This window comes from Puntigrus tetrazona, chromosome 13 (assembly GCF_018831695.1).
Source record: "Puntigrus tetrazona isolate hp1 chromosome 13, ASM1883169v1, whole genome shotgun sequence".
Taxonomy (NCBI): domain Eukaryota; kingdom Metazoa; phylum Chordata; class Actinopteri; order Cypriniformes; family Cyprinidae; genus Puntigrus; species Puntigrus tetrazona.
In genome coordinates this window covers 305,340-328,686 of record NC_056711.1, presented here as the reverse complement: position 1 = coordinate 328,686, position 23,347 = coordinate 305,340, and the positions used below count along the sequence as shown (strand labels likewise).

General features: G+C 37.8%; 2 protein-coding genes across 12 annotated transcripts in view; both read right to left on the bottom strand.

Annotated features, from left to right (window-relative positions):
- dlg5a (discs, large homolog 5a (Drosophila)) overlaps window positions 1–4,956 on the bottom strand; it is a 52,841-nt gene extending 47,885 nt beyond the window's left edge. For 2 of the 8 annotated variants that reach the window (XM_043254997.1, XM_043254996.1), the window contains exon 1: window positions 3,912–4,948. In XM_043254997.1, the coding sequence (XP_043110932.1) occupies window positions 3,912–4,209 (298 nt within the window). In that variant the 5' untranslated portion in view covers window positions 4,210–4,948. Of the gene's footprint in view, window positions 1–3,911 lie in introns of all 8 variants that reach the window. The other 6 variants (XM_043254994.1, XM_043254995.1, XR_006252315.1 and 3 more) reach the window with 5 other exon arrangements.
- A 3,687-nt stretch (window positions 4,957–8,643) lies between these two features.
- On the bottom strand, window positions 8,644–21,964 carry anxa11a (annexin A11a). 4 transcript variants are annotated; one of them, XM_043255418.1, is made up of 15 exons: window positions 21,830–21,964; window positions 18,980–19,207; window positions 16,619–16,701; window positions 14,839–15,177; window positions 14,296–14,383; window positions 13,931–14,025; window positions 13,442–13,555; window positions 13,011–13,101; window positions 12,798–12,877; window positions 12,642–12,698; window positions 12,465–12,558; window positions 11,086–11,181; window positions 10,565–10,623; window positions 9,357–9,479; window positions 8,644–9,246 (listed from the first exon to the last, which is right to left on the bottom strand). In XM_043255418.1, the coding sequence occupies exons 2-15, from the start codon at window positions 19,197–19,199 to the stop codon at window positions 9,187–9,189; spliced, it is 1,599 nt and encodes a 532-aa protein (XP_043111353.1). In that variant the 5' UTR covers window positions 19,200–19,207; window positions 21,830–21,964; the 3' UTR covers window positions 8,644–9,186. The 4 variants fall into 4 exon arrangements, with proteins under 4 accessions (XP_043111353.1, XP_043111352.1, XP_043111355.1 ...); XM_043255417.1 differs by lacking the exon at window positions 21,830–21,964 and adding an exon at window positions 20,766–20,784; XM_043255420.1 differs by lacking the exon at window positions 21,830–21,964 and adding an exon at window positions 20,766–20,784 and having other exon boundaries at window positions 14,839–15,039.
- Window positions 21,965–23,347: the final 1,383 nt, after the last annotated feature.

The following is a 23,347-nucleotide window of genomic DNA, read 5'->3' as shown; positions in this document are numbered from 1 at the left end:
TTTATTTAGTATAATTAAATGTAAAATATACAATGTGTAACAGCAAATTTCAATCAGTAAAATCGGTAGAATTTTGCTACCGTATTTATTTTTACAGTAAAGTCCTGCCGACTGTTTTTTTTACCGTCAGTTTCACGCAGTTCAGTCTTGTACGAGAAAAACAGCTCTGAAATGATGCGACTTAAAAAGACGCCAAGTCAACAGAAATGATCAGGGGTGCGTTTACAGTAATCGATGCGTTTCGGCTTATGGAAATGTGCAAGTCTGCACTACGGCCATTCGAATATCATCCGCCGCACATAAATCTCACTCTTCCTGCCCTGTTAGAGAGATTGATCGTCAACATTGATCTTTTGTCTCCCTATTTTGGTTGATTTATGAGATTGTGAACAGGAGAGTCCTTCCATGGAGAGACATGCTGTTTGCGGTTCCTTTAGCCTATGTGCTGAACAGTTGGAGCTGCCACTACAAACCTCTCCGCTGAACCCATCCAGCCCCTCCTCCACCACTCTGAGCCTGCGTGTGTGTGTGTGTGTGTGTGTGTGTGTGAGAAGGAAGACCTGGCAACGAAAAGAGCTGAACAGTGGCAGCTTGGGAGAATGACTTCAGAGCAGGTTGATATCAGCGCAAGTCATCGCACATGCATACGGCAGAGTCATTTCAGGCTGTTCGGAGCCTGCAGGGGTACAAGGCTCGCCTTCAGCTCGTACTAACATGGATAAATGTAATAAATGACATGAAGTGATTATCACAGCACCATGGGAAAAGATGCTTCTAAATACCTTTTGCAGTTTGAATCAGCATACGCCCTGGAAAGGATAGCATAGCGTCTTCAGAGAGAGACCTTAGAAACAAATCTGGAGATGAATAACCGAAGCTGAGCATAGGAAATATAAACAGCTCCATGCTTATGGATTTTTACACACAATTGGGTGCGTGTGGTTTGTGTACATTAAAATAAAACCACAAAGTCAGGTGAGACTGTGCTGGAATGCTCAAAAAGCCTGTGTGTGTGTGTGTGTGTGTGTGTGTGTGTGTGTGTGTTTAAACTGACAGTAATGCTCTACAGCAGAGGCTCTCAATGGGTGGGTCACAGATCTGTTCTGATAAGGTCGTGAGCACAAGAAGAAAAAACCATGCTAAATGCTAATAATAAAATAGAACTGGGAAAAGCAAATAAATAACATTATTAAATCTGAAATGGAGAAAATATAGGCTATCAGTGAACATTTGGTGTGGATCAAAATCTTTGATCAAAGTCCCAAAACAACACACCCTCTTGGGACGACTTGGATGAACTTTTTTGATTCACTTCAAATGTTGAACGCTGCATTTCAAACATTTTATTGTCTTCTAAATCAAATTTCCATTTTTTTTTTTTTTTACACAAAAATTCATCGAGCCAAATTAGATGATGTTCTATCAAAAAAGGACAAACATAAATACATTTGAAAATAGACTTGAATTTAGGCATCAAAACATTATAAACATAACTTGAATTTGCGTTTTTCATGCCAAGATTCGCAAACTATTACAAATAAAAAGGGATCCATTTACATTTTTTTTTGGCACTGTCAAAAAAATAAGTAACAGACACGGTAGCAATATATCTGTATATAGCAAATAATCTAACACACAAACACGATTATTTTTACTAAATTTTAAGTAAATGTCTGATGGAAAGGAAGTGTGACATCATTCTCAAAACCATGATCACAACTACGAAGTAAAAATACAAACTCTCAGGCTCAAGGCTATATTTAATACAGGTTCACTTGCAATGCAAAAAACCATGGTTACTGTCAAATACGGTTTCGCCAAGGGTGCTGAAAGAATGAAACCACCAAAATTCAACTAAGCCAACAAAAATAGTATGTGAAATACTCAACGGCACAGTTACTCGGGGGTAAAATCAACATTTAAGTTCATATTTCCTTCCATCAGCTCCTTCAGTTGGCTATTCTTTCCAAAAGACCTCATAGTGGAGGTTCATAACCCCACAATCATCCTCAAAAAAAATGACAGACGTACCGATGAAGATGTCAGCAAGCTCAGATATCTAAAAGTGCATCATTACAAAATCAGATCAACTACAATCCTTTCAAACCATTTCTAAAGACTCCAGAGCCATTCTTACAGGTCTACGAACACAGCACATGTATGTTCAAATCGATTTGCCACGGTAGCCTGGCAAGTGCGTTTCCATGGAAACAAGCCCATAGCCTATTCCACAGACGTGTGTCTATGGTAGCACTTGGTTTGAACAAAATTGGAAATGGAAATGGTATGACCCATGTCATGTGCGGTGAAACAAAAGCACATCTCCATGGGCTAATCCAGGGGAAGAAAATCTTTATTTCAGTTACCCACGATGCCTCACTCTGCTCGCTGGAAATAGATTGAAGATGTAGAGTATTCACCAAGCAAGCCTAGTGTGATCTTTGCATTCAGGATCAGTCAATAGTACTTTCATCCTCGTGTGTAACATCACGTTTCGACCTGCAGAAGATCCCTGTTCCACTCTGCTGGTCTGGTGCCTTCATCTGGTCAACCCCAACCATTTAACATCGACCCAATGCTAAAATCATCACGCATCAGCTTCGCCATGTCACAAAAACGATTATGTCATTGCTCCGAAACATCCGCTGCAAAACAGTAACTGATGATTCAACAAACAACTTAACGCATTTATCTAGGCAAAGGGATTTCATATAAGAGGTTCTCGGACCATTTTGGGTTCCACAAAAAACCTTCCGGTGAACAGTTCCTAAAGAACACAACAAGAAAACTTTTATGCGTGTTCAATGTTCTTCATCAAGGCACCATAGACGATAACAAAAAAAAAACATTTGCACGAGTGCATGTTGCTAAGCGCAAGAGTAATTTCTTCAGAAATCAGTTTGCTCCACTCATAGTGCATGGCTCACCTCCCAATCCTCTTTCCTTCCCGCCCGAGTGACTTTGACTGTTCAATACTAGCACTTGGCTATCGATCCAAAGCTAAAAATATCTGCAACGCCATTTCATCAAGTCACCAACCTCCAATAAACAACAACCAAAAGCCGCCTCTTTTCAAATTCATTTAAAACATGTCACCAGTTATCAGCCTTGAACCCATGCGCTCTGATCCACATCATGAATCAAGAATGATGGGCATGTTCACCTCCCAACCCATTCTTTTCTGCCAGAGTGACTTCATCTGGTCAGCTGCAAAGACATGTTCTGCTGCATGCAAATACAGATTCTACGTCAACCAGACCACACACCATGTCTACTGAAAACACTTCGCTTTTAAATGATCCACAGTCTGGAAGTCAGTCAGACCACCAAACACGTGACGTGTATTTCAGATGCGCTGCACATTATGAACAAAGCATGTTCAGCATTCGTCCAATTTCATCAAGTCATCGCCACGTCAACATCCAATGCACAATAATAAAAAGCATGAGCTCATCTTGCATGCAAATCCAAAGACTTGCTCTGCTGCGTGCAAATACAGGTTCCAAAACAACACATTAAATGACCTCAAACTAGTACTTTCGCACCCATCTAAAAGTCTGTTAGGCCTCCAAACATCACTGCTGCAAATTGTGCATGTGATGCACATCCTGAACCAACTATTGACCCACAGCTAAAAATAGCTGTAACATCATGCAATACTCATTTCATCAAATCATCACGTCAACATTCAATGCACAATAATCAGAAGCATGGCCTGGCCAAGGCGAGCTATGCTGCACGCATACACAGTTTGCACAGCAATCATCTCTCGCAATGTGTCTGCTGAAAATACTACAGTGCTCCCGGTCAACCCCTGCTAGACCTTTCACCTCCACCCAGAAGCAAGTCAGAGCACCAAACCTCTGCGATGCATCATGAATGAAGCCCGGCCGGTCTGTGGTGCATCTTACCAGAGTGATCAGCTGATCCTCCGCCGTTGGCGAAGAGTGCGGAGTACAGGTGAGGGTAAGTCTTCTCCAGAGCCACGCAGAGCTCCAGGAAATGGTCGCTCTGCTTGTTCACGAGCATCTTCAGGAGCTGGTCCACTTTCTCGGCGCTGGAGGAGCAGTTCTGGTCCAGCTCGAAGGCTTCCTGCTCGCTGAGGCTTCCGGATTTGCTCAGCAGCTCTATCAGCCGGTCGGCATCGGTGATGGACTCCAGCAAGTTCTGGTGGTACTGGTGTAGTAACTCTTTGTGCTTGGGCTCCATTGCAGTTCCTACAGTTCCCTAGCTAACTAGCTAGCTCCGCGCTATCGCCGTAGAGCCGATCCCCCTCACAAACCCGACGAACGCAGCAGCAACTTCTTTCCGTCCGCTCACTTGTAGGATTTGAGCCAAGGCGCCATGAGATGTAATGGCTTAATGAAGCGGGGTTTCATTACAAACTGCAGAAAGGCACAGAAGCCATGTTTGTTGCCCGAGGCTGTTGACTGCACTAAACAGCGAGACATTTCTCCGGATCACTTGCGCGAGGCAACTTCGTCCATTTTCCCCGCGCTTCCGAGGAGAGCATGCTCGTCTGCGTTTATAGTTTCTTCTTGGCCATTTACGCGACGCCGTGCGGACTCAAGTGCGAGCAAAAGTAGCGCAACTCTTCTGGCGTTCCCTACTCAAACTGTACGCTCCGCCATGTCTCGGTATCTCAGCAGCTGCTGTCAATCAACTTCCCGTACAATGTCCATATACGGTAAAGTGGGCGGGGCGTTCGCCAGAGACACACCTGGTTTTCTCCGGTGGGCGGGCGCTGCTGTTTAAAAATTCGAGGAAAAAAAAGGCTACAAGGTTATGAGGATGATGCATCGTGACATAACAAGTGCAAGGGGACTTTACGCTGGAACATGTGCTGTGCACCGCAGACTGTTGATTTTCAGTAAAAGTGACTGTGCTGGTTTGTGATTTTATTGTAGTGCAACAATATAGTCTAGACGTTTAAATAAATAATCACATTTAAAATGCAACACGGTGGCTGCTGGTTTATAAAAAGGTTATCAAGTGGTCTCAAAGCAGGATGAATGGATCACTGTGGAAGTGCCGTAAAATGCAGTCCTTAATAATATTGTCTGTGATTTCTGCGCAGACTTAAATGATATAGTTAAACAAGGTATACCAAACAGAAAGGGATACCTTTTCTGCAGTGTTATTGTTACACACAGGCTACATATAATTAATTCCTAATGATAACAAGAACTGTGTAATAGTTTCACAAATTAGATGCATTGTTCTGCTTTGCTCTGAATGTTCTGCTTACAAAAATATGTACAGATTATTACCAATGCAATGTGTGATCTACTGCAAAAAAGGGGCAAAAGTCTTATTTTCCAGGATATAGTTACAGAATGGCATAATATGTTTAGACTTGTTTTACAAAAAAAAGTTTTATCACTGTAAAGTGCGACCTAAAATATTTTTTTTTCTTATTTTGTATATATAAAAATCCTAAATTGAGATGCATTAATCTAAGAAGCAAAACGATATGACTTGTTTTCTTTTTAAAAAAGCTTTAAAGAGACATTATTTATGCTTGTAAGTGAAAAAAAGCTTAATTCAAAGGGAAAATGCATCCCAGGATTTCTGGGGTAGACGAGACTGAGCAGATTAATGTAGAAATTATATGAACGTATCTTCCTTTAACAATTTAGATATTAGTAAGAAAGAAAATAATTTGTTCAGGTGTATAAAAAATAAATAAATAAATTATATATATATATATATATATATATATATATATATATATATATATATATATATATATATATATATATATATATATATATAATTTTATTTTATTTATTTATTTTTTAACGTACAAACAAGAACAATTTCCATGATTGTGATTCCTTCTGGATTTCCTGTGAAAAAAAAAAGATTTTGTGATTTATCCCGCTTAGCCATTGTTAATTTAATCTCACCCATATGAGTGCATGTAACATTTCTGATTTATGGCTTTGTGGAGCATCCATCTCTGAAGCTCAAAGTTCACATTATCGTGCTGAAAGCCACCAAGCATAGGAGCTGAGAGAGCGTTTACACATCTTCATCAGATGCCTTTCATCATTAGCTGTGCAGCTCGGGCCGCTTTATAAATGAAGAACTAAAGGTTACGCGGAGTTCACGGGCTATAAGAGGCCAGTCGGGGTTTTTACACGGTAACGAAAAGCAGATTAGTGAGCACCCAGTCAATTATCAGTTACCTCAAACATACAGCGAAAGATAAACACGGGATTAAACCAGATTGAGTCATTTTATTGGACCAAAGTAGATAACAAGCGGTGCAAAGGATGTCTGTGAGACGTGCAAACACGGTGAACCGATGAACCATCAACTGATTGCACGCATGTTATGCAAGGCCTAACAGAGGGAGCAGAAACATTCGGGCAAGTCTGCGATCTTTTCAATGCAGCTGATGGACAGATGGAAAGAACCGCATGTCAGCAAAGCAGGGCTGGTTACTCCCATCTGACGAACCTCGTGACGCTGCAAATCGGTTGCTCTAAATTGAAGCTGTTTTACACCGCACTCCCACGTGAAACGTAAATGGGTGCTTTCAAGACGCTGCATTCAACTCGACGCTTTAGATGGAATTAACAACCGCCAATTAGGGCACATGTGTGTCTGCATACACAATCAGGACATAGATACAGAGCATGCTTTGTGTGGAACTCATAAAGGCACAAAAAAAATAGCCATTTGTTGTGACCGATTAATGATTAAATCACTAGGAGGGAGTTATTTATGTAGTTAATTCTGGTGAAGGCTTTCTGTAAAGAGAACAGCAGGCAGAGGTAAAACGAGTTTTTAAAATGGCATGGTTGTTATCTATGAAGAGATGACTGGTTTGTATCTCATCTAGAGGTTAGGCACGAGTTGATTACTCTCGGCCCAATCGCATTTTCTGGATAGCATTCGTGAGCCCTGAATAAGCGAGGCCGAGGTTTTTAATTTTGAATGGATTTTTTTCATCTCATTTATGACCTAAATGCTGAAAGACGATTACTTAAAAAAAAAAAAAAAACAACATAAAAAAAACTATGTAATCAATTTTCAGAGATAAAAGGTTAAAGGTAGCTAAAATAAATTATTTTCTGTTTATGCATTTATTTTTTTAATAATACCATAAAAGACTGACAGTTAACAAATATCTTTTTTTTTTTTTTTTTTGCATAGTTGTATTTAAAATGCTCAGGGCTATTCTGCCATCTACTGGTGTAAATAAGGATATCATGAATATAAATCCTGAGTCATAACGTATGAGCAGGCAGCTTTCGCTGTCACTGACTCATAATATTTTTATTCACATATTTAATTGTGTTTTAACATCCATCCGAGATATTTGCTTTCACGCGTTAACGTTTATGAACTACGCGTTACAGAATAAGAGTCCCCCTGACATCCCCGCCAAAACCATCCTGGAATGATTCGAAAATATCCCCGCCATTATTTAAAACCCGACCGTCACGTTGCGTTCTCGGTGGACTTGTCTAACTAAATAACGCTCATGTGACTTGCCGTCCTCAGCAGTTTGTCCTCGGTATGAAGAAGTAACCAGGCTGCCCGATGGCATTAGACTGGAGCTGGTCTGGGAGCAGGGACTCTTCAGGCTCGGTCTGCACTGCGGGGAGCTCCCGATGATGGACGGACCCCGGGATTCAGACACTGTGAGACGAGCGCCTCCGTGGCTATTAGACCTTTTTTAAACACGGCTAATTACAAGTGACACAAATACTAAGAGGGTATGCAAGACGTTCAGTTTTACTGACTACTTGTTTTGCTATTGAAACAGTAATATTTATGTGAAATGAGTTCATCTTTGAGCTTTGTAAATGGAAATACATAGTATAAATCATAATCTCATATTATTCTAGTTTAGAACACACAGACACGCATACATTTTCACTAATATATGTGTGTGTGTGTGTGTGTGTGTGAAAAATTCATCTTCATTGTTAATCCTTTTGATCTTTTCTAAAAAGAAATCACAAAAATCTAATCTTTCAGGGGGAGATATAATTATGAAATAAATGTTTTCCTCAAATACACATTAATCATAATTATTGGTACCCCTAGAAATTCTTGAGTAAAATATCTTTGAAGCAAAGCATGACTCTCTCTCTCTCTCTCTCTATATATATATATAAATATAAAAAGTATTTAATACAAATATTATATTAATGTTAACCCATTTCATGCATTCAGATCGGTGTTCTTTTTCTCTCTATGTGTATATTATTTATTATATGGCTAAGTAGAAGTATTGAAGTATTATATATTTAAAAAAATATATATATATATATATATATATATATATATATATATATATATATATGTATATATATGTACACACACACACATTTTTCCCCCATCATGTCATTTAATTATGCGTTCCAGATGTCTAATTCAGATAATGATTATTATTTTTGCTTAGGTAAACTCTCCAAATATGAAGTCTCCTATCTTCATTCTGTAGATTTGAATTGCAGTTTGAGTCATGCCTGATCCAGCAGGAATAATTAGATGAACGCTGTTAATATTTATCAGGGTGCTTTGAGGTCACAGCTGAATTAGCTGCAGAAGTCATCACCGATAGTGTCAAAGGGCCCACTGAAGAAATGCCAACTTAATTCAAGCTGAATGCTTGACTCGTTATCTCTTTCAGGCAGAGTTTACTTAGCATTTTGCATGTGTGTTTGATTCTGTACAGAGTAAACAAATAAAAAACACAAAGACAGCACCATCATTACCACTTTGCCGACAATCGTAAAGGTTACAAAAGAAGTGCGTATAGTAAAAAAAAACAGTGCATTATGCCTAAGATGCAGTAAATATAATTTCTTTACTATAAAATGTCCGTTTTGATGACTAAACCAAACATTTATGGCACATTTTCAATAATATATGTATATATTTCGTGTGTAAAAACATTTTTTTGGCATTCAGATCTGTGCACAATACCTCACCCAGGATTTTCTTAAATCAACCTGCAAACAGAGCATACTTGGAGGAAACGCTAAGCCACTGCTAGAAGGCACATGAAGAGATAGCTGGCTACTCTCAAAATAAAAATACATTAGTAAAAGAGCCTGAAATGTAACGTGCAGCATATACGCACACAAGTTCATTTGCACTGAATAGGGTAAAACATGCAAGTATGTAAGAGTGCGAATGAAAGGAAGGCGTCCTCTGTATCCTCTAATCACTTCCTCCGCAGAGCTTCAGCAGCAGTTTCTTATAATCCCCTGAAGTGTCTCCCTGTAAACGTAGATTACTTCGATCACGATTATGATCACAGCGCTGTAATTTTCATTTCTGAAAACCGTAAAGCGCGGTTCGAGGGGGCTGTCGACTGCACTGCTACTCACAGATATGGCCGTGTATAAAGATTTCCCATAATTCTTCATGTATTCCTGACGGATGTCCAGCATGTCCACCTCGGAGCGGGTCACCATGATGCGGATCAAAGTGCGGTCCTTGGTTCCTGCTCCCTGCGGAATTCAGACAGCGTTGTTCTTGGTTTTTCTACACTAGAGCAGTGGTTCTCCAAACTTTAAATTAAATCAGAATCCAGATAACTTATTTTTCCTCAAATTTATATTTAATAATCATATTAATACCATAACATTACAAGTTATTGCGGTCCAATTTAAATAAATACGATTTTCTTTTGCTGTAAATTTTTTAGATTTAAGCACAAGCACACTAATTGATATTCATTATTAAAATTGCCATTTACTTTTTTTCATGATTTTTTTAAAAGTAAGATTTATTTATATCCCCTTGAGATGCTATGTTTGAATTTTGTTTTGAATTGATAAATTGTTATATTAATTATTATAGAAATTATTACAATTTTTTTTATTGTTTTATTATATAAATAAATATATCCATAGGCTACTGAATGATATGTAAACAGCATTCATAAAGTAAATAAAATAGGCCTACAAGAAAATATTTATATCCATCCCACAGTCTTGCTAACTATGTGTGACCATTAAATATCTTTTTCAAAATATTTGTATATCATCATCATGATCATCATAATTATTAGCCTATTGTTATATTTTTTTCTATTAGTTTTCCCCTTTATTTTGATTTCTTTACATACTTTTCGACATGCCAAAAATTATTATGACTGGAATTTTGAAAGTAACATATTTTCCTTTATTTCTGTGAATTAATAATTATTAATTATAAATAAAATTTAACAAGTAATTCAAAACATAAATGTATTTTTTTCAAATAAATATATATATATATATATATATATATATATATATATATATATATATATATATACACACACACATATATATATATACACACACACACACACATATATATATATATATATATATATACACACACACACACACACACACACACACACATACATATATATATATATAAAATTAGGACATTCTTCTGGCATACCACTTGGGGGCACACAGTTTGAGAACCACCGCTGTACAATAATAAAATGACTGTAAACCATGTAATTAATCATTAATTTGCCATCTCTGTTTCTGAGTAGTCAGTACAGCTCATTCACACGGAGAAGAATGAGTCTCACCTTCATGGCCTTGTAGAGTCTCTCAGCAAAGTAGGCCGGTGTGTTCTTGATGCATTTCACTGCATACAGAAAAAACATGTTTAGACTCCACACACGCAAATCACCCTGCAGCTAACAACAGAGCAAGCAAGATGATCTTCAAACTTAAACGGAAAAGTATAACAGAATGAAGACAGACCAGGCATTCGTCTGAAAGTGAAAGTCATTACAAAAAAAGGAAAACCTGACTGTTCACAACAGCAAACCGAAAATGACACACTACACACACCTCATCATGAACATGTCACAGACTGAGAGGAAGTCATGCACTATGACACAGCAAGCACGTATGTCAGCTACGTTATGTGTTATGAATCTCGTTGTGTGAAAAATATATTACCCCATATTTACCCTATAACAGCTTTACTCTTAAAGGGGCCGGCATGATGAAGAGCAAGTTAAGACATACAGTTTCTTAATATTGTCTGTGTTTAATATTAGATATCATGAGATGGTTCTAGAAGGCAGATGACGCAGCTCACCGACAGCCAGCATGCCGCTCTCCAGGTCTCCAGACATCTCCCTCTCAATACTCTTCTCAATGTCTCTTCCACACATGTGCTGGTACTCATTAAACACTGCCAACACAAAAACACTTCTTAATATAAACAGTGTTTCCGCAAACACTGAAATCACAAACAAATAGCTGCTAATGAGAATGTGAGAGCACGCTAATGAGCTTTAAAGCGACCGATATTTTTAATGAAAAAAACCCCAAAACAAATGGCCACTAGATTAGCATTTTAAAAAAATAGTGTGCGGAACACATTTTAGAATTGGTGTTTATTATTTACAATAAAATATTAAAAATAATTTTAATAATTTTAATTTTAAAATAAAATGACAAGAATGTAATGAAATGTAATTGGGTCAAAATGTGAGTAAAGATATTTGTTATGAACCAATTTCTCTTTTTTTGTCCTTTTGACCGTTCTATTCATCAAAGAAACCTGGAAAATGTTTACTTTTTTATTAGAAATATTTTTTGGAACAGCAATCAGCATATTGAATAATTTCTCAAGGATAATGTTGCACTGAAGACTCCTAATGAAGCTGAGAATTCATCACAGGAATAAATTACAATTTAAAATATATATTAAAACAGAACAGATCTTTTAAACTGTAATTCTATTTAACAATACTTTTGTTCGTACTCAATCTTGTTATTATTTTTCCATTATTATTTGTTTAGAGTCTTTAATTTTGGATGTTAAATCAAATAAATAGTCACAGCGGATGTGTTAAGGATATATATATAGATGACCAGCATTGGACATAACTGGATGAAAGACTACTGTGTCCTATAGAAGAACAGTGGTTAGACTCAGAGGTGCTTTCCACTGAAAACCATGTCCAGTTATGACTCATAATTCTCAGCCTCTGCAAGAGTGTGTTGACTGCAACGCCACACATTTTCACCCTTTACATATTCTTTATGTAGGAGAACTCAAAAACCATTATACTCTAGATTCTCAGTTTGTAGGCATACAAATGATAGTCACTATGCTCAATATAGTAGCGGGGCAATGGAAAAGCCAATCACCTTTTTAACAGAAGCCTTGTTTTTTTCATTTTTGTTTCACTTTAGCTTGACCAGCCAGGAAAATGCAGTACTTTTGCCTGGATTTAGCTAATCAAGCAGAAACTGAATAAAACGACACGATTCTTTCTCTTTTGATTTACGTCACGGTGCAGTAATCTTGACAAACAGGTTTGGAGATTTAAAGATTTCCCTATTCAAGCAGGCATGAGCTTCACTAGTGTTACTACTTCCTAGAAGGAGCCTGGAGGAGGCGCCGAGTGAACCGTCCTACCTAAAAAGGACTTTCGACTTTGACGAGCAAAAAGGGCCGTGACGTACCTGCTCTGAGGTGAGCTTTGCTCCGAGCACACAGGATGGCATTGAACTTAGACTCGTCCGTGCCAAGTTTATTTTCCCCTGCTTGATAAAGAGCCTGCAGCAGAACACAAACAGAGCGTAATATAGACCCTTCAAAGAACGAGCTACATATATTTTTAGAAACATTTCAATAATTACCTGAGCATCCTGTTTGGCTAAAGATATGTCCACATTCTCATTCTCATCACGGTTACCCTTCGAGATAATTTACAAAGAAACGTCATGTCATTGACCAAGTTTTAGACCCACGAAAGATGAAAGTTTCACGTCATAACATTCACATCTTCTGTGTACCTGAGCGAGAGAGACCAGAAGTCTGCGGAAATGTCCGGATGTGTCTCCACTGATGGCGTCCTCCAGTGATTTCTTGTTTTCTAGAACAGAAACACTGAGCGTCATCCATCACAACTCACCGAGCTTTAGATTAAAACGTGCGGTACAAATGCTTGATTGGGAAGTAATCAAATCTTTAATTGCAGACGGAAGGAATAGGACTCGGGTACGCACCGGCTTTGAAGATTTGATTGATTTCTCGGATCTCTGCATTAGAGCGAGAGGCCAAGATTTCAATAAGACAGGCCTCATCTGTCCCTGCTCCCTGTGAAGTAATCAGCAGGTTACATTTGTATTAATAGCATAGAAAAAAAATTAATCAAATATTCCGGTATCTGTGACCTATAAAGGAACAGTTCACTCACTATGCTATGAAATATTTTAAACAACGTATATATATGAATGAGAGAGACAGAGAGAGAGAGAGAGAGAGAGAGAGAGAGAGAGAGAGAGAGAAAGAGAGAGAGAGAGAGAGAGAGAAAGAGAGAGAGAGAGAGATCAGTTATCCATGTGAGGGTGCTAAGCTGCACAATGTGTGATGAAATACGTTTTAGTTTTTCTTGATTCAATTGTATTCATTCCATTAATAAATTACTTTTACAAACCTTGATGGCCTCTTTCAACTCATATGCATCATATTGCGCTGGACTCTTCATCATGGCCAGCACCAGTTTCTCAAAGTTTCCTGAAAGCTCAGACTTCAGGTCCTTAATCAAATCCTGTAAGCATTGGGTTTACATGAGAATTATTAATGATGCTTTTCTTAACCCATAAGACTGTCCCTTTAATGATCTATATGCTAAGTGTTGACAAAATTAGCTTAGCATATTTATCCTTTTGTCCTCCTCCTTTGGTAAAAATATTAACATCAATGCCTAGTACTTAGGGGCATGGAAATATCTGCCCAATCAAATGCTCTCCAGAATGAGACCGTTTTTCCTCCCACTAGCAACACCAGCCTCCGTCTTTAATTAACAGCATGCGGCACATCATGGTTCATTAGCTTTTAAAATAAATCCTAGACTGAGTCTGAAGGGCAGCTGCTGTATCCACTGCACAGCAAATATCTAAAAAGCTCCTATGCTCTCCATTACCTTTCCATAGGCAGTCTTGAATGACACCAAGAGGGGAACACGCTGCTTGCTGGAGCGGCTGCCGAGCAAATTAATGATGGCTTGTTCATCAGTGCCTGTTGAAACATGTTCATGCACTTTAGCAGCCTGTTATACAGCTGCACGTACAGCAAACCCAGTCATTTTCTGGAAAGCTCTCGTTGTATTTTATGTCAGTCTAAAAAAAGCTCTCAGTATTTAAACATCCATCGCCCGCATCACAAAGGGGTCAAACTTGATTAAACGATTAATAGACAAACATCAAAGAACAAAAAGAAAGAACAAAACCGTGGGTGAATGAGCGACGCTGCTTTCTAAGAAATGGAGTAAGTGGAAAATAAACTCACCAAAGCCCTTCATGGCTTTCCTGAGGACTTCCGCATCTTTTAGAGGATCAGCTCCGGGGAAGTCCTGAATGGAGCCTCTGAATCCACGCTACAAATAAAAGAAAGACAACAAGTTAGGACATAATATATACAATGGCTTTTTGAAAGTAAATATAAGACTTTTTAAAGTCCACAGACCAAGAAAGGATTTAAGAAATAAACTGAAGGGAACACAATACATCAATATGTTCTCTTTAGCTTAACTAGAATAAGCATATATCTCATATAGACTAGTATGGTTAGTAAAAGAACCAACTTAATTAATACAACATTGACAGATGTTTTTAATCATAAACTGTAACTTTGTTAAATTTTTCTGAAATCTCTTAAATTGACATTTTACATGTCAAGTATCCTGATATTACTATAACTGTATTGGAAAAGGTCAAAAACTCATGCATTGCAGTACATGCGACATTGAATACTGTACTTCATGCACCAGTTTAAGACCTTTTAAGGCCTTCATTTGTGGGAAGATGAATTATAAAGAGAAATGTTAATTACATTGACAGCTGGAACGGCTGGTGCACCTCCTCCATAGCCTCCTCCATATGCGGGCATGGACGGGTTGGGTGAGGGAACTTTGGGATAGCTTGGCATGGACGGAGTGGGTGCTGGGGCATTTGGGTACCCCGGCATCTGCTGACCCGGGGGTGGCCCGCCAGGGTATCCCATTCCCGGACCTTGGGGCATACCTCCTCCTGGCTGAGGGTACATGCCATAGGGCTGGTTAGGGGAGGGGGCTGGTGGGCCCCCAGGTTGGGGACCAGGATAGCCACCAGGCACTTGAGAGAACATGGATGGGTTTGGGTTAAATCCACTATTGGCAGCGAACTGATTTGCCTGCGTTGGGAAAATTTTGAGGGGAAAAAAGCAAGACAGCAAGCACGACAGTTAGGACAGTAGAGCAGACTTTGCAGGAAATGTAACATATACAGCCATGAAATGACAATACTGAAGGACAAAGAGATGATTAAGGTCAAGGCAGGGAGATAAGGAGGATGGTGAACAAGTGTGCATTCATGGAGAACTTTGTTTAGATAGTGTGGCTTTGCACTAAAACGTTTCTGTTGACTTAAGCTTACTCGCATCATATTGCACACAAGTGTTACAGACACTGTTCTGTAACACTGAAACAGTTTCCACATACACAAATTTTCCCAAAATGCAGAAGTACTGCGGAGTAATGAAACCAATCCTTTTATTCAAGCTAAAGCATCACCCTGCAAAAATATTTCCAAGAAAAGTAGTGGTCAACCAGTGTGTGTGTCTGTGTGTATGTAGTTTTTTTTAAAGGGTTGACACAAACACCAAAAAGCAAGGTGCTTAACTGATCATTTTTCCAATCTTTTGAACTTTTATATAGCCGAGTGCAGCATAAATGTCATAGCCGAGTGCAGCATAAATGGCATAAATGCACTTTAAAATCATATCAGTGTTTTACTGTAATGTACATTTGTTAACGCTAAAGTTAACAAAGTTCTTGATTATAATATAAACTGTGGCATGTTATTGCATATTACATTTACGTTTGTATATTTTAAATGAACTAAATTGTAGTTTAATCAACAAATGTGTAAAAATAACATTATATATATATATATATATATATATATATATATATATATATATATATATATATATATATATATATATAGGTATTTTTTTATTCATTGTCATGTTAGCTCATAGTGCATTAACTAATGTTAACAAACACAGCTTATTTTTTAATAATGCATTAGTAAATGCTGAAAATAACTTTAACTAAGATTAATAAATGCTGTAGAAGTATTGTTCATTCTTAGTTCATGTTTACTAATGTGCTAACCTTACTGTAAAATATTCCTCAAAATGATATTTCTCATTGATGCAGCACTATAACTAAATCATCAACGTGTAGGCCTATGCTTTTTTTCATACGTAATAGAATATTTAGTGTGAAATGTTGTCCTTGCTGCAGCAGTTCAATGGATCCACATTTGTTCAGATTTCCTCTGATGTGTAAACCTGATTACAGAGCAAACTCTAAAGCAGCCTGCGCATCAGTAGATTGAATAGGGTCAAATTTGTTGGTCAAAGCACATTCTGATAACAGATAAATTATAAGGTATCAATTATCACAAGATCACAGTTTTGTACAAGGCTGATAAAGGAAGGATTCGATGCAGTTTTAGCCAAGGTTGTGCATTTCATGCTGACTGGAATTAAATTACCCGCATCCGTTGAGAATGGAGACCAATGTCATTTCTGCTCACACGATCTATCAATTTATTATAGAACTTACCATTGCCGGGAGATTTGATGCGTTGAATCCAGGATTCGGTAAATTATCCAGGCCAATAGGAGCACCGGGAGCACCCCAACCTCCTGCAAACACATGCATTTAATACAAGCAAGCACGTAAACCAAAACCTAAAAGACCCGCAATAATTATGACTAAACAATATCAGTGCGCTTCACAGTCGAAATGAAATCCAAACCAACCTTATTCAAGTCATTAAAGCGTGTTCCTGGCCTTATAGTGCATGATGCACTGCTACATCTTATTCCAAAGAAAAAAATGTAATAACATTGTCCGCCTTGTGAAAATGGCTTTTCAGTCTCGGATCCTTTTCAATGCTCTCTTCCAATCACCTGGTATATAATCTCCATTCTGCTATATAATATATCTTAACCACTCTGGCCTATTTTTCACAATCCAGACAATTACTGCTGTGCTCTTATTGACTATCTTGTCTCACATGTCAGATTACAGAAATAAAATGGGCTGTGAGCATCATTTCGTGTTGGTTTAAAAGCGCGGCTCGTATAGGGGAAATCAGAAGACATTGTGTATCAAATGACAGGCTAATAATAATCTAGACATCAACTTTTGATCACTGTTCTGTGCAGAATCCCGAGGGCCCTGCGTCCTCTTCTATATTAATAAAAAAAGCGTATTTCCAGTTCTGTTTCGATGTGATAAGACGAGACAGAAGCACTCTGTTGAATCCAGAGTAGCAGGTTTTGTTGTGGTAATAAGAAGAGGCAGGTAACACTGCACTGACAACGCACATTAATTATTAAGCTCTTTCTGCAGGGTGTTTCCTCTAGTTTTTATATCTAATAACTTGTATAATTGGTTAGTTGACATGGGAAAGCTGACCTGACATGTGACATGCTAAACTCTACCTAAAACTATTATGAATATATAATAACAATAGTTTTTGCAGTTTTGCTATATTCGTTGTTACGATACCTTTAATAATTATTTTATAGTTGATTATATTTGACAAGTATTTTAAAATATATTTGCCACACTGCAAATCCATGTAAAATGCCACAAATATAAACTAGTGAAAGCATAAATACACACACACACACACACTTCTTAAGTCAGTAAGTCTCTAATGATCACCAAAACTTTCTTCTTTATACTGATTTGCTGTCCAAAACATTTCTTATTGCAATCATGGTTAAAAATCATGTGTTCCTTAATAATTTTGTGGAAATTGTGACTATTCTAACAGATCTTTCATAAGAAAAAGAAATCTTTTGTATTCATTACTTAAAATCCCACTGAATTTCATCATCACACGTGTCTACAACAACACAATCCATTTCTAGGAACAAAACGGCTGTTTTTGTATATGCGGGATATCTTTTTTTGTGGATATCTGATATTTGGAAACGTCAAATTGGATATTAGTAGTACTTTTATATAATATGCAATGTGTTTGATCATCAAAGAATACATGCATGTCCGCTAACCCAACGCTTTCAGAAAACAACGTGACATCCACTAATTAATACAGAGTGAATGAGTGAACGAGCTGTTTTTCAATGCACTACACCAATGTGTGTACAATGTCTCTGGTGTTTATGTCCTCTCATGTGCGAACATCATGATCGACACGAACAGAAGCAAAATTTCCACACTGACAGTTTTTGTACGAGATGATGTCTAGGCACCGTGCTGATGCTTATATAACTACAAGCGAAACTGATGTAGATACACCGGATATTTGCTTCGCCGCCAGAACAAATAAGTGTGGACAGACAGTGCTACAGATCAGATCTGAAAGCCACATCAGATTGGCGAGAAGTAAAGTTTGAACAAAGCCTCAGATTTTTTTTTAACAATTTGATGAATAAAATAAAGCAGGTAAACAAAAAATATAGCAGGGTCAAAAGTGCTAGCATGTATACACACCAAACAAAGCTTATTTTGATGTGGAAAAATAGCTTAGGTGACCAGACTATGGAAAACGTATGACCAACTAGTCAACAAAACAACAGTTTCCTTCCAACAGAACGTTCATGTGTTTACTCAGTAATGTAATCCATGTGACCTCTAGCGCAAAAATGCGTATCACTAGGCCTCCCGACAGAGGAGCCTCCAAACGAACGTCTGTCAGCGCGAGACAATGCTACTAGAAACTAGCTAGCTAGCGTTTCTACCTTAATACACACTTTTTTCCACCGGCTCCACCTAAAAATTCCACATAACCGTGTCAACGTCACTATTCATCACCGTTCAGTTCAAGTTGGTTTGTCCACCGTGTTTGTGTTTAAAATAAAACCTTCATAACTATTTCAAATACGAACTGTTGTATTTGAGGCAATGCACACATATGGAAGTCATCCGGCGGATGTAGCTCCTCACCTGAAGGCACAGCAGGATACGGCCCAGGCTGGCCGGGATAGGCGCCCGGCTGGGGAGGGTAAGCTCCGGGTTGGGGAGGGTATCCACCCGCCTGCGGGGGGTACATCCCAGGCTGAGGGGGGTAACCTCCTGCAGCAGGAGGGTACGCGCCTGGTTGGGGTGGATATCCACCCGCCTGAGGAGGATAGCCGGACTGGGGAGGATAGCCTGGATAACTCATTGTCGTGCCTGAAATTGAAAAAAATAAGGGTTGTAATTAGCAACAATGTGTATGACGTAAACCCTCACAAGCATCAGAAACGTAAAAAAAATCATTGTACTCAATGTACTGTTCTAACTCTTTCCAACTTGTAGATTTAATTAAAGACGATGCTGTAGAAGTCATGTTGTGTAACTTGTTTGTAACCTTTGCTTTTACTCCTGGGCTTTGTGCAAGAATTATAAACTGGTCACAGAGCTTGTTTTCGGCAATAACCCATTTCTGGGTGGGCTTATAAAAGTATGTCATGTCTGTAGTACTCGATAGGGTTGATCCGTTAGGCCCCTACACCTGCTCTTGTGCCGCTGACAATGTCAGTGAGATCGCAGAGAGCAGAGACCGTTGCGCATCTAAAAGCATGGCTAAATAATATCTATTTATAGCTGTAAATCATTCTGTAATAAATGCAAAAAGGTGTGTTTGATAAATCATCATAGATCTGGGTGGACGGTCAGTATACTGATATTTCTGGGCTGATTTAGTTTCAGTGAATTAGTTAGTGGGAGCATGTTTTATCGTCCCTTTCCTTTCAGTTCAGATCGGTGACAAAAGTCAAAACTGACACCTTGCTTCTGTGTTTAACACCTGACTTGAGCGTGAGATGTCGTCTTGCATAGCACAGGTCAACGAATTAAACAAGATAGCGAAACTTAAGTTTGCATTTATTTGCGTTTAAAATTAAATAAATATTATCTATCAGTAGGGAACTGACTGCTCAGACTTCACACCCTTTCCTTTGAAATGCATCTAAACATAACTCTGAATGGAAAGTAGCGGCTATGCTCTTAAAATCATGGCCCCGTTTCTTTCTTTTTTTTCTTCTTTTTTTATCCCACCAATAACAGCAGTCAGTATGTCTCACTAAAGAGTTCCCATGTGCTACAAACCATGGAAACAGATTACATAAAACAAACTCAAGACAGCTGCTGCAGCAAACTACAGTCATGTTCGGGAAGTAAATCTCCCGTTCATTTTCTCCCCCCTGATTTTCAGTGAACGCATTAAACTAATGTAAGACTGACCTACCTTGAGCTCCGAGGTTGCTAAATGGTAACAAATAAACGTGTTTTCTATCTTCAACCTTTTATCGACATGACTGGATCTTCAAGTGAAACAAAAGACTTCTATCTGTTGACAAACGCCAGGCGTCTATGATGATTAGTCTGTTTAAACTCTTTCCCTTTTCCCACAAAGCCTTCTAATCGATGGACAGCTGGCAGCCAATGTTGAGCTCTTTTAGTAGGAGGTATCATGCTCTTTTGCCTATGCTAAATAACTGATTATTGAGGCCGTGCAGAAAGGCACTATTATCTGTAGCAGGGTTAAGAAAATAAAGGGCTTGAGCAGCACACAGAGCATAAAATATATGGATGACATGATAGGAGTAGATAAGATATGAAAAAAAAAAATTTGTATTAACCCTTGGTGCATTGCCTCATAGAGATCCTCACACACAAGTTAATAACTAGCTATATGACATTATTTAGCATCATGCTCTGCATCGAAAGTAAAATACAGTCTTATCACCTTCACTTGGTGTGGGAGCGGTTTGCCAGAGCTCCTCAACTGCCATAAAACACATCATAATAGGGAAGGGACGTGTAGAGATGAACTATTGATTAAAAAGCACCAGACCTCAACATATGACGCAATCTAAACAGTCAGACTTACAAACATGCAGTTCAGGTGAGCCTATATAATCATGCATTGCCCATGGCAGAACAATGACTTTTGTTTGGACTAATTTTTAAGAATGTGAATGTCCTCCGTTAAAATGTCAAAACAGCTCTATCTACAACTCTATCTCTTTCTCAACAGGCCTTGCTTTCACACTTTAAATCAGTTATTGTTTTCACATTAATGTGGAAAAATTTAAATAATACATAATTTTATTTATTTTATATATATATATATATATATATATATATATATATATATATATATATATATATATATATATATATATAAATAAATGTGTATATATATATATATATATATATATATATATAAATAAATGTGTGTATATATATATATATATATATATATATATATATATATATATATATATATATATATATATATATAATGTATATATAAAGAGAGAAAAAAATATATTACGCAAAACACAATATTATGCAACTGTAAACGGAACTGTACACCACAATATAGTTAACATTAAATTAGCATAATAGTTTAATAGCTTATAATATATCATATGTAAAACTAAAGAACCTGATATACTTCCTAGTGCATTTAAGAGATCAACAAACATTCAGACTCCCGTATCAGTTGTAAAACTAAACGTTGATTCACGCCTGCAGTCTATCTACCCAAAACAGATCTGAACTAAGGGGATCCTCAAACGTGCGACACAAGTGAAACGGGTGTTTAATGCACAACTTTCTGGGTGGATCTCTTAAAAATCTAAGCTGGAGGAAGGCTAAAAATAAGGCGGTCGTGTTCTTGCGGGAAGTACATAGCAGAACGCGCGTGCACGTACACGCGGCAGCGCACCAGAGGTCTTTATTGCTATTTTAACAGTTTAAAACGTTAAAGGGATAGCCTTTAAAGTGTAAAAGATTATTACTTACAGTTCAAGCGGCGGCCCGTGACTTCCTATGTACAGAGTAGCTCTATGCTGGAGGGGAAAAGACACGCAGCGTAATATTTAATGAGGGGGGCGGGACTCATTCTTTCCATGACTGTCACAGCAGACAATCTTTAACTAAACACAAAACATGTGACTCTCCCGTACAACATGACTCACGCTCTTTGGTAATAAAGGAATGACTGTTGCGATCTTTCCATGAGCCTGTCAAAAATGACCTGGCCCAGCGTGGAGTATGTAGTTTGTTTGTACGAAAAGCGGTGTAGTCTCTTTAAGAGCTCGAGAGCTAACTCTCCGTTTCCTGTAGCCTGCGCGTTTTTCTTGTTGTTGTTAAAATGTTTTTTTTTTTTTACAGTGTATGAGTGACAATCTAGCTCAGGTCACAAAAGACTGGGTGGGTCTAAATATGGAAGTTTGCCCGAGAGAAACACTAAAGACGCCCTAACGTCAGTTAACGCCCATCCGTGCGTGCGTATGACGTACGACGTGTGTTTACGTTTTTTAGGAACACGCTCTCGCGCAGACGTGCTCGTGAGCGACAGATTTGATTTGAACGCGCGCTATGCAGATTTGATAACTCTTCTACCCAGAATTAGCAGATACATATTATTAAATATTATTAATAATAATGATTATTCATATTGTTGTATTATTATTATTATTATTTTAGAAATAAGTTAAGTCATTATTTTCCCCTGTCTGAAATCTTTAAGAATTATTTGGTACAATGTATAAAAGCTCTGTCAAAAATATAAGATATCAAATCTAGAATTATGTTGTATTTAGCTGATAATTATTTTATATGATGTTTTGTACTCTTTAATAAGGTGGTTCTGTGGCAGTATAAGTTAAGTATAAGTTTGTTCGTACAATTTTATAGATACCCAATGCTTCTGAAATTGATAAAACTTACATTTCTGACGTTTGGTATTATTTTATTGTACTTTGACGGTCTGATGCTCTTGATTAGTGCTAACAATGACACTTTATTTCACAGTTATCCTAGTGTAAGTAGTTTTTTTTAGTATAGCCATTCTTGTCTTACTCAAATCTAGAAGATAGGTGCCTAACGTGAACAGAGCACAGAATATGGCATCCCAGACTTTGACCTTATTGTACCATTTATCAACCGAATGATTAAGCCCAGTTATTAGAGGCTGAGAACTTTTTTTTTCAATATGAGCTCAGTATTTCTTTGACTATGTGCCGTTGTTATTTCCTCACTGTCGCACATCAGTTCACTTTTAGAGCCTGTGATGTACACCGTCTTTGGTTTAACTCACACTAAACCTGCTTCCTGCATTTATCCTATGGCGCTGATTAATCAGTTAAAATAATTACCAGAATTTGACATACCACATCCTTTGCGGGCCTATTCTAAATAAGCAATAATTGCTGCATCCTCTGCAAGGAGATTGCATGATAATTATATAGAGGAAATGTTCTATAAAAGAAAATATGTACTTCCTCAAGTAATCACTGCAGTGATGCAAGACCAATA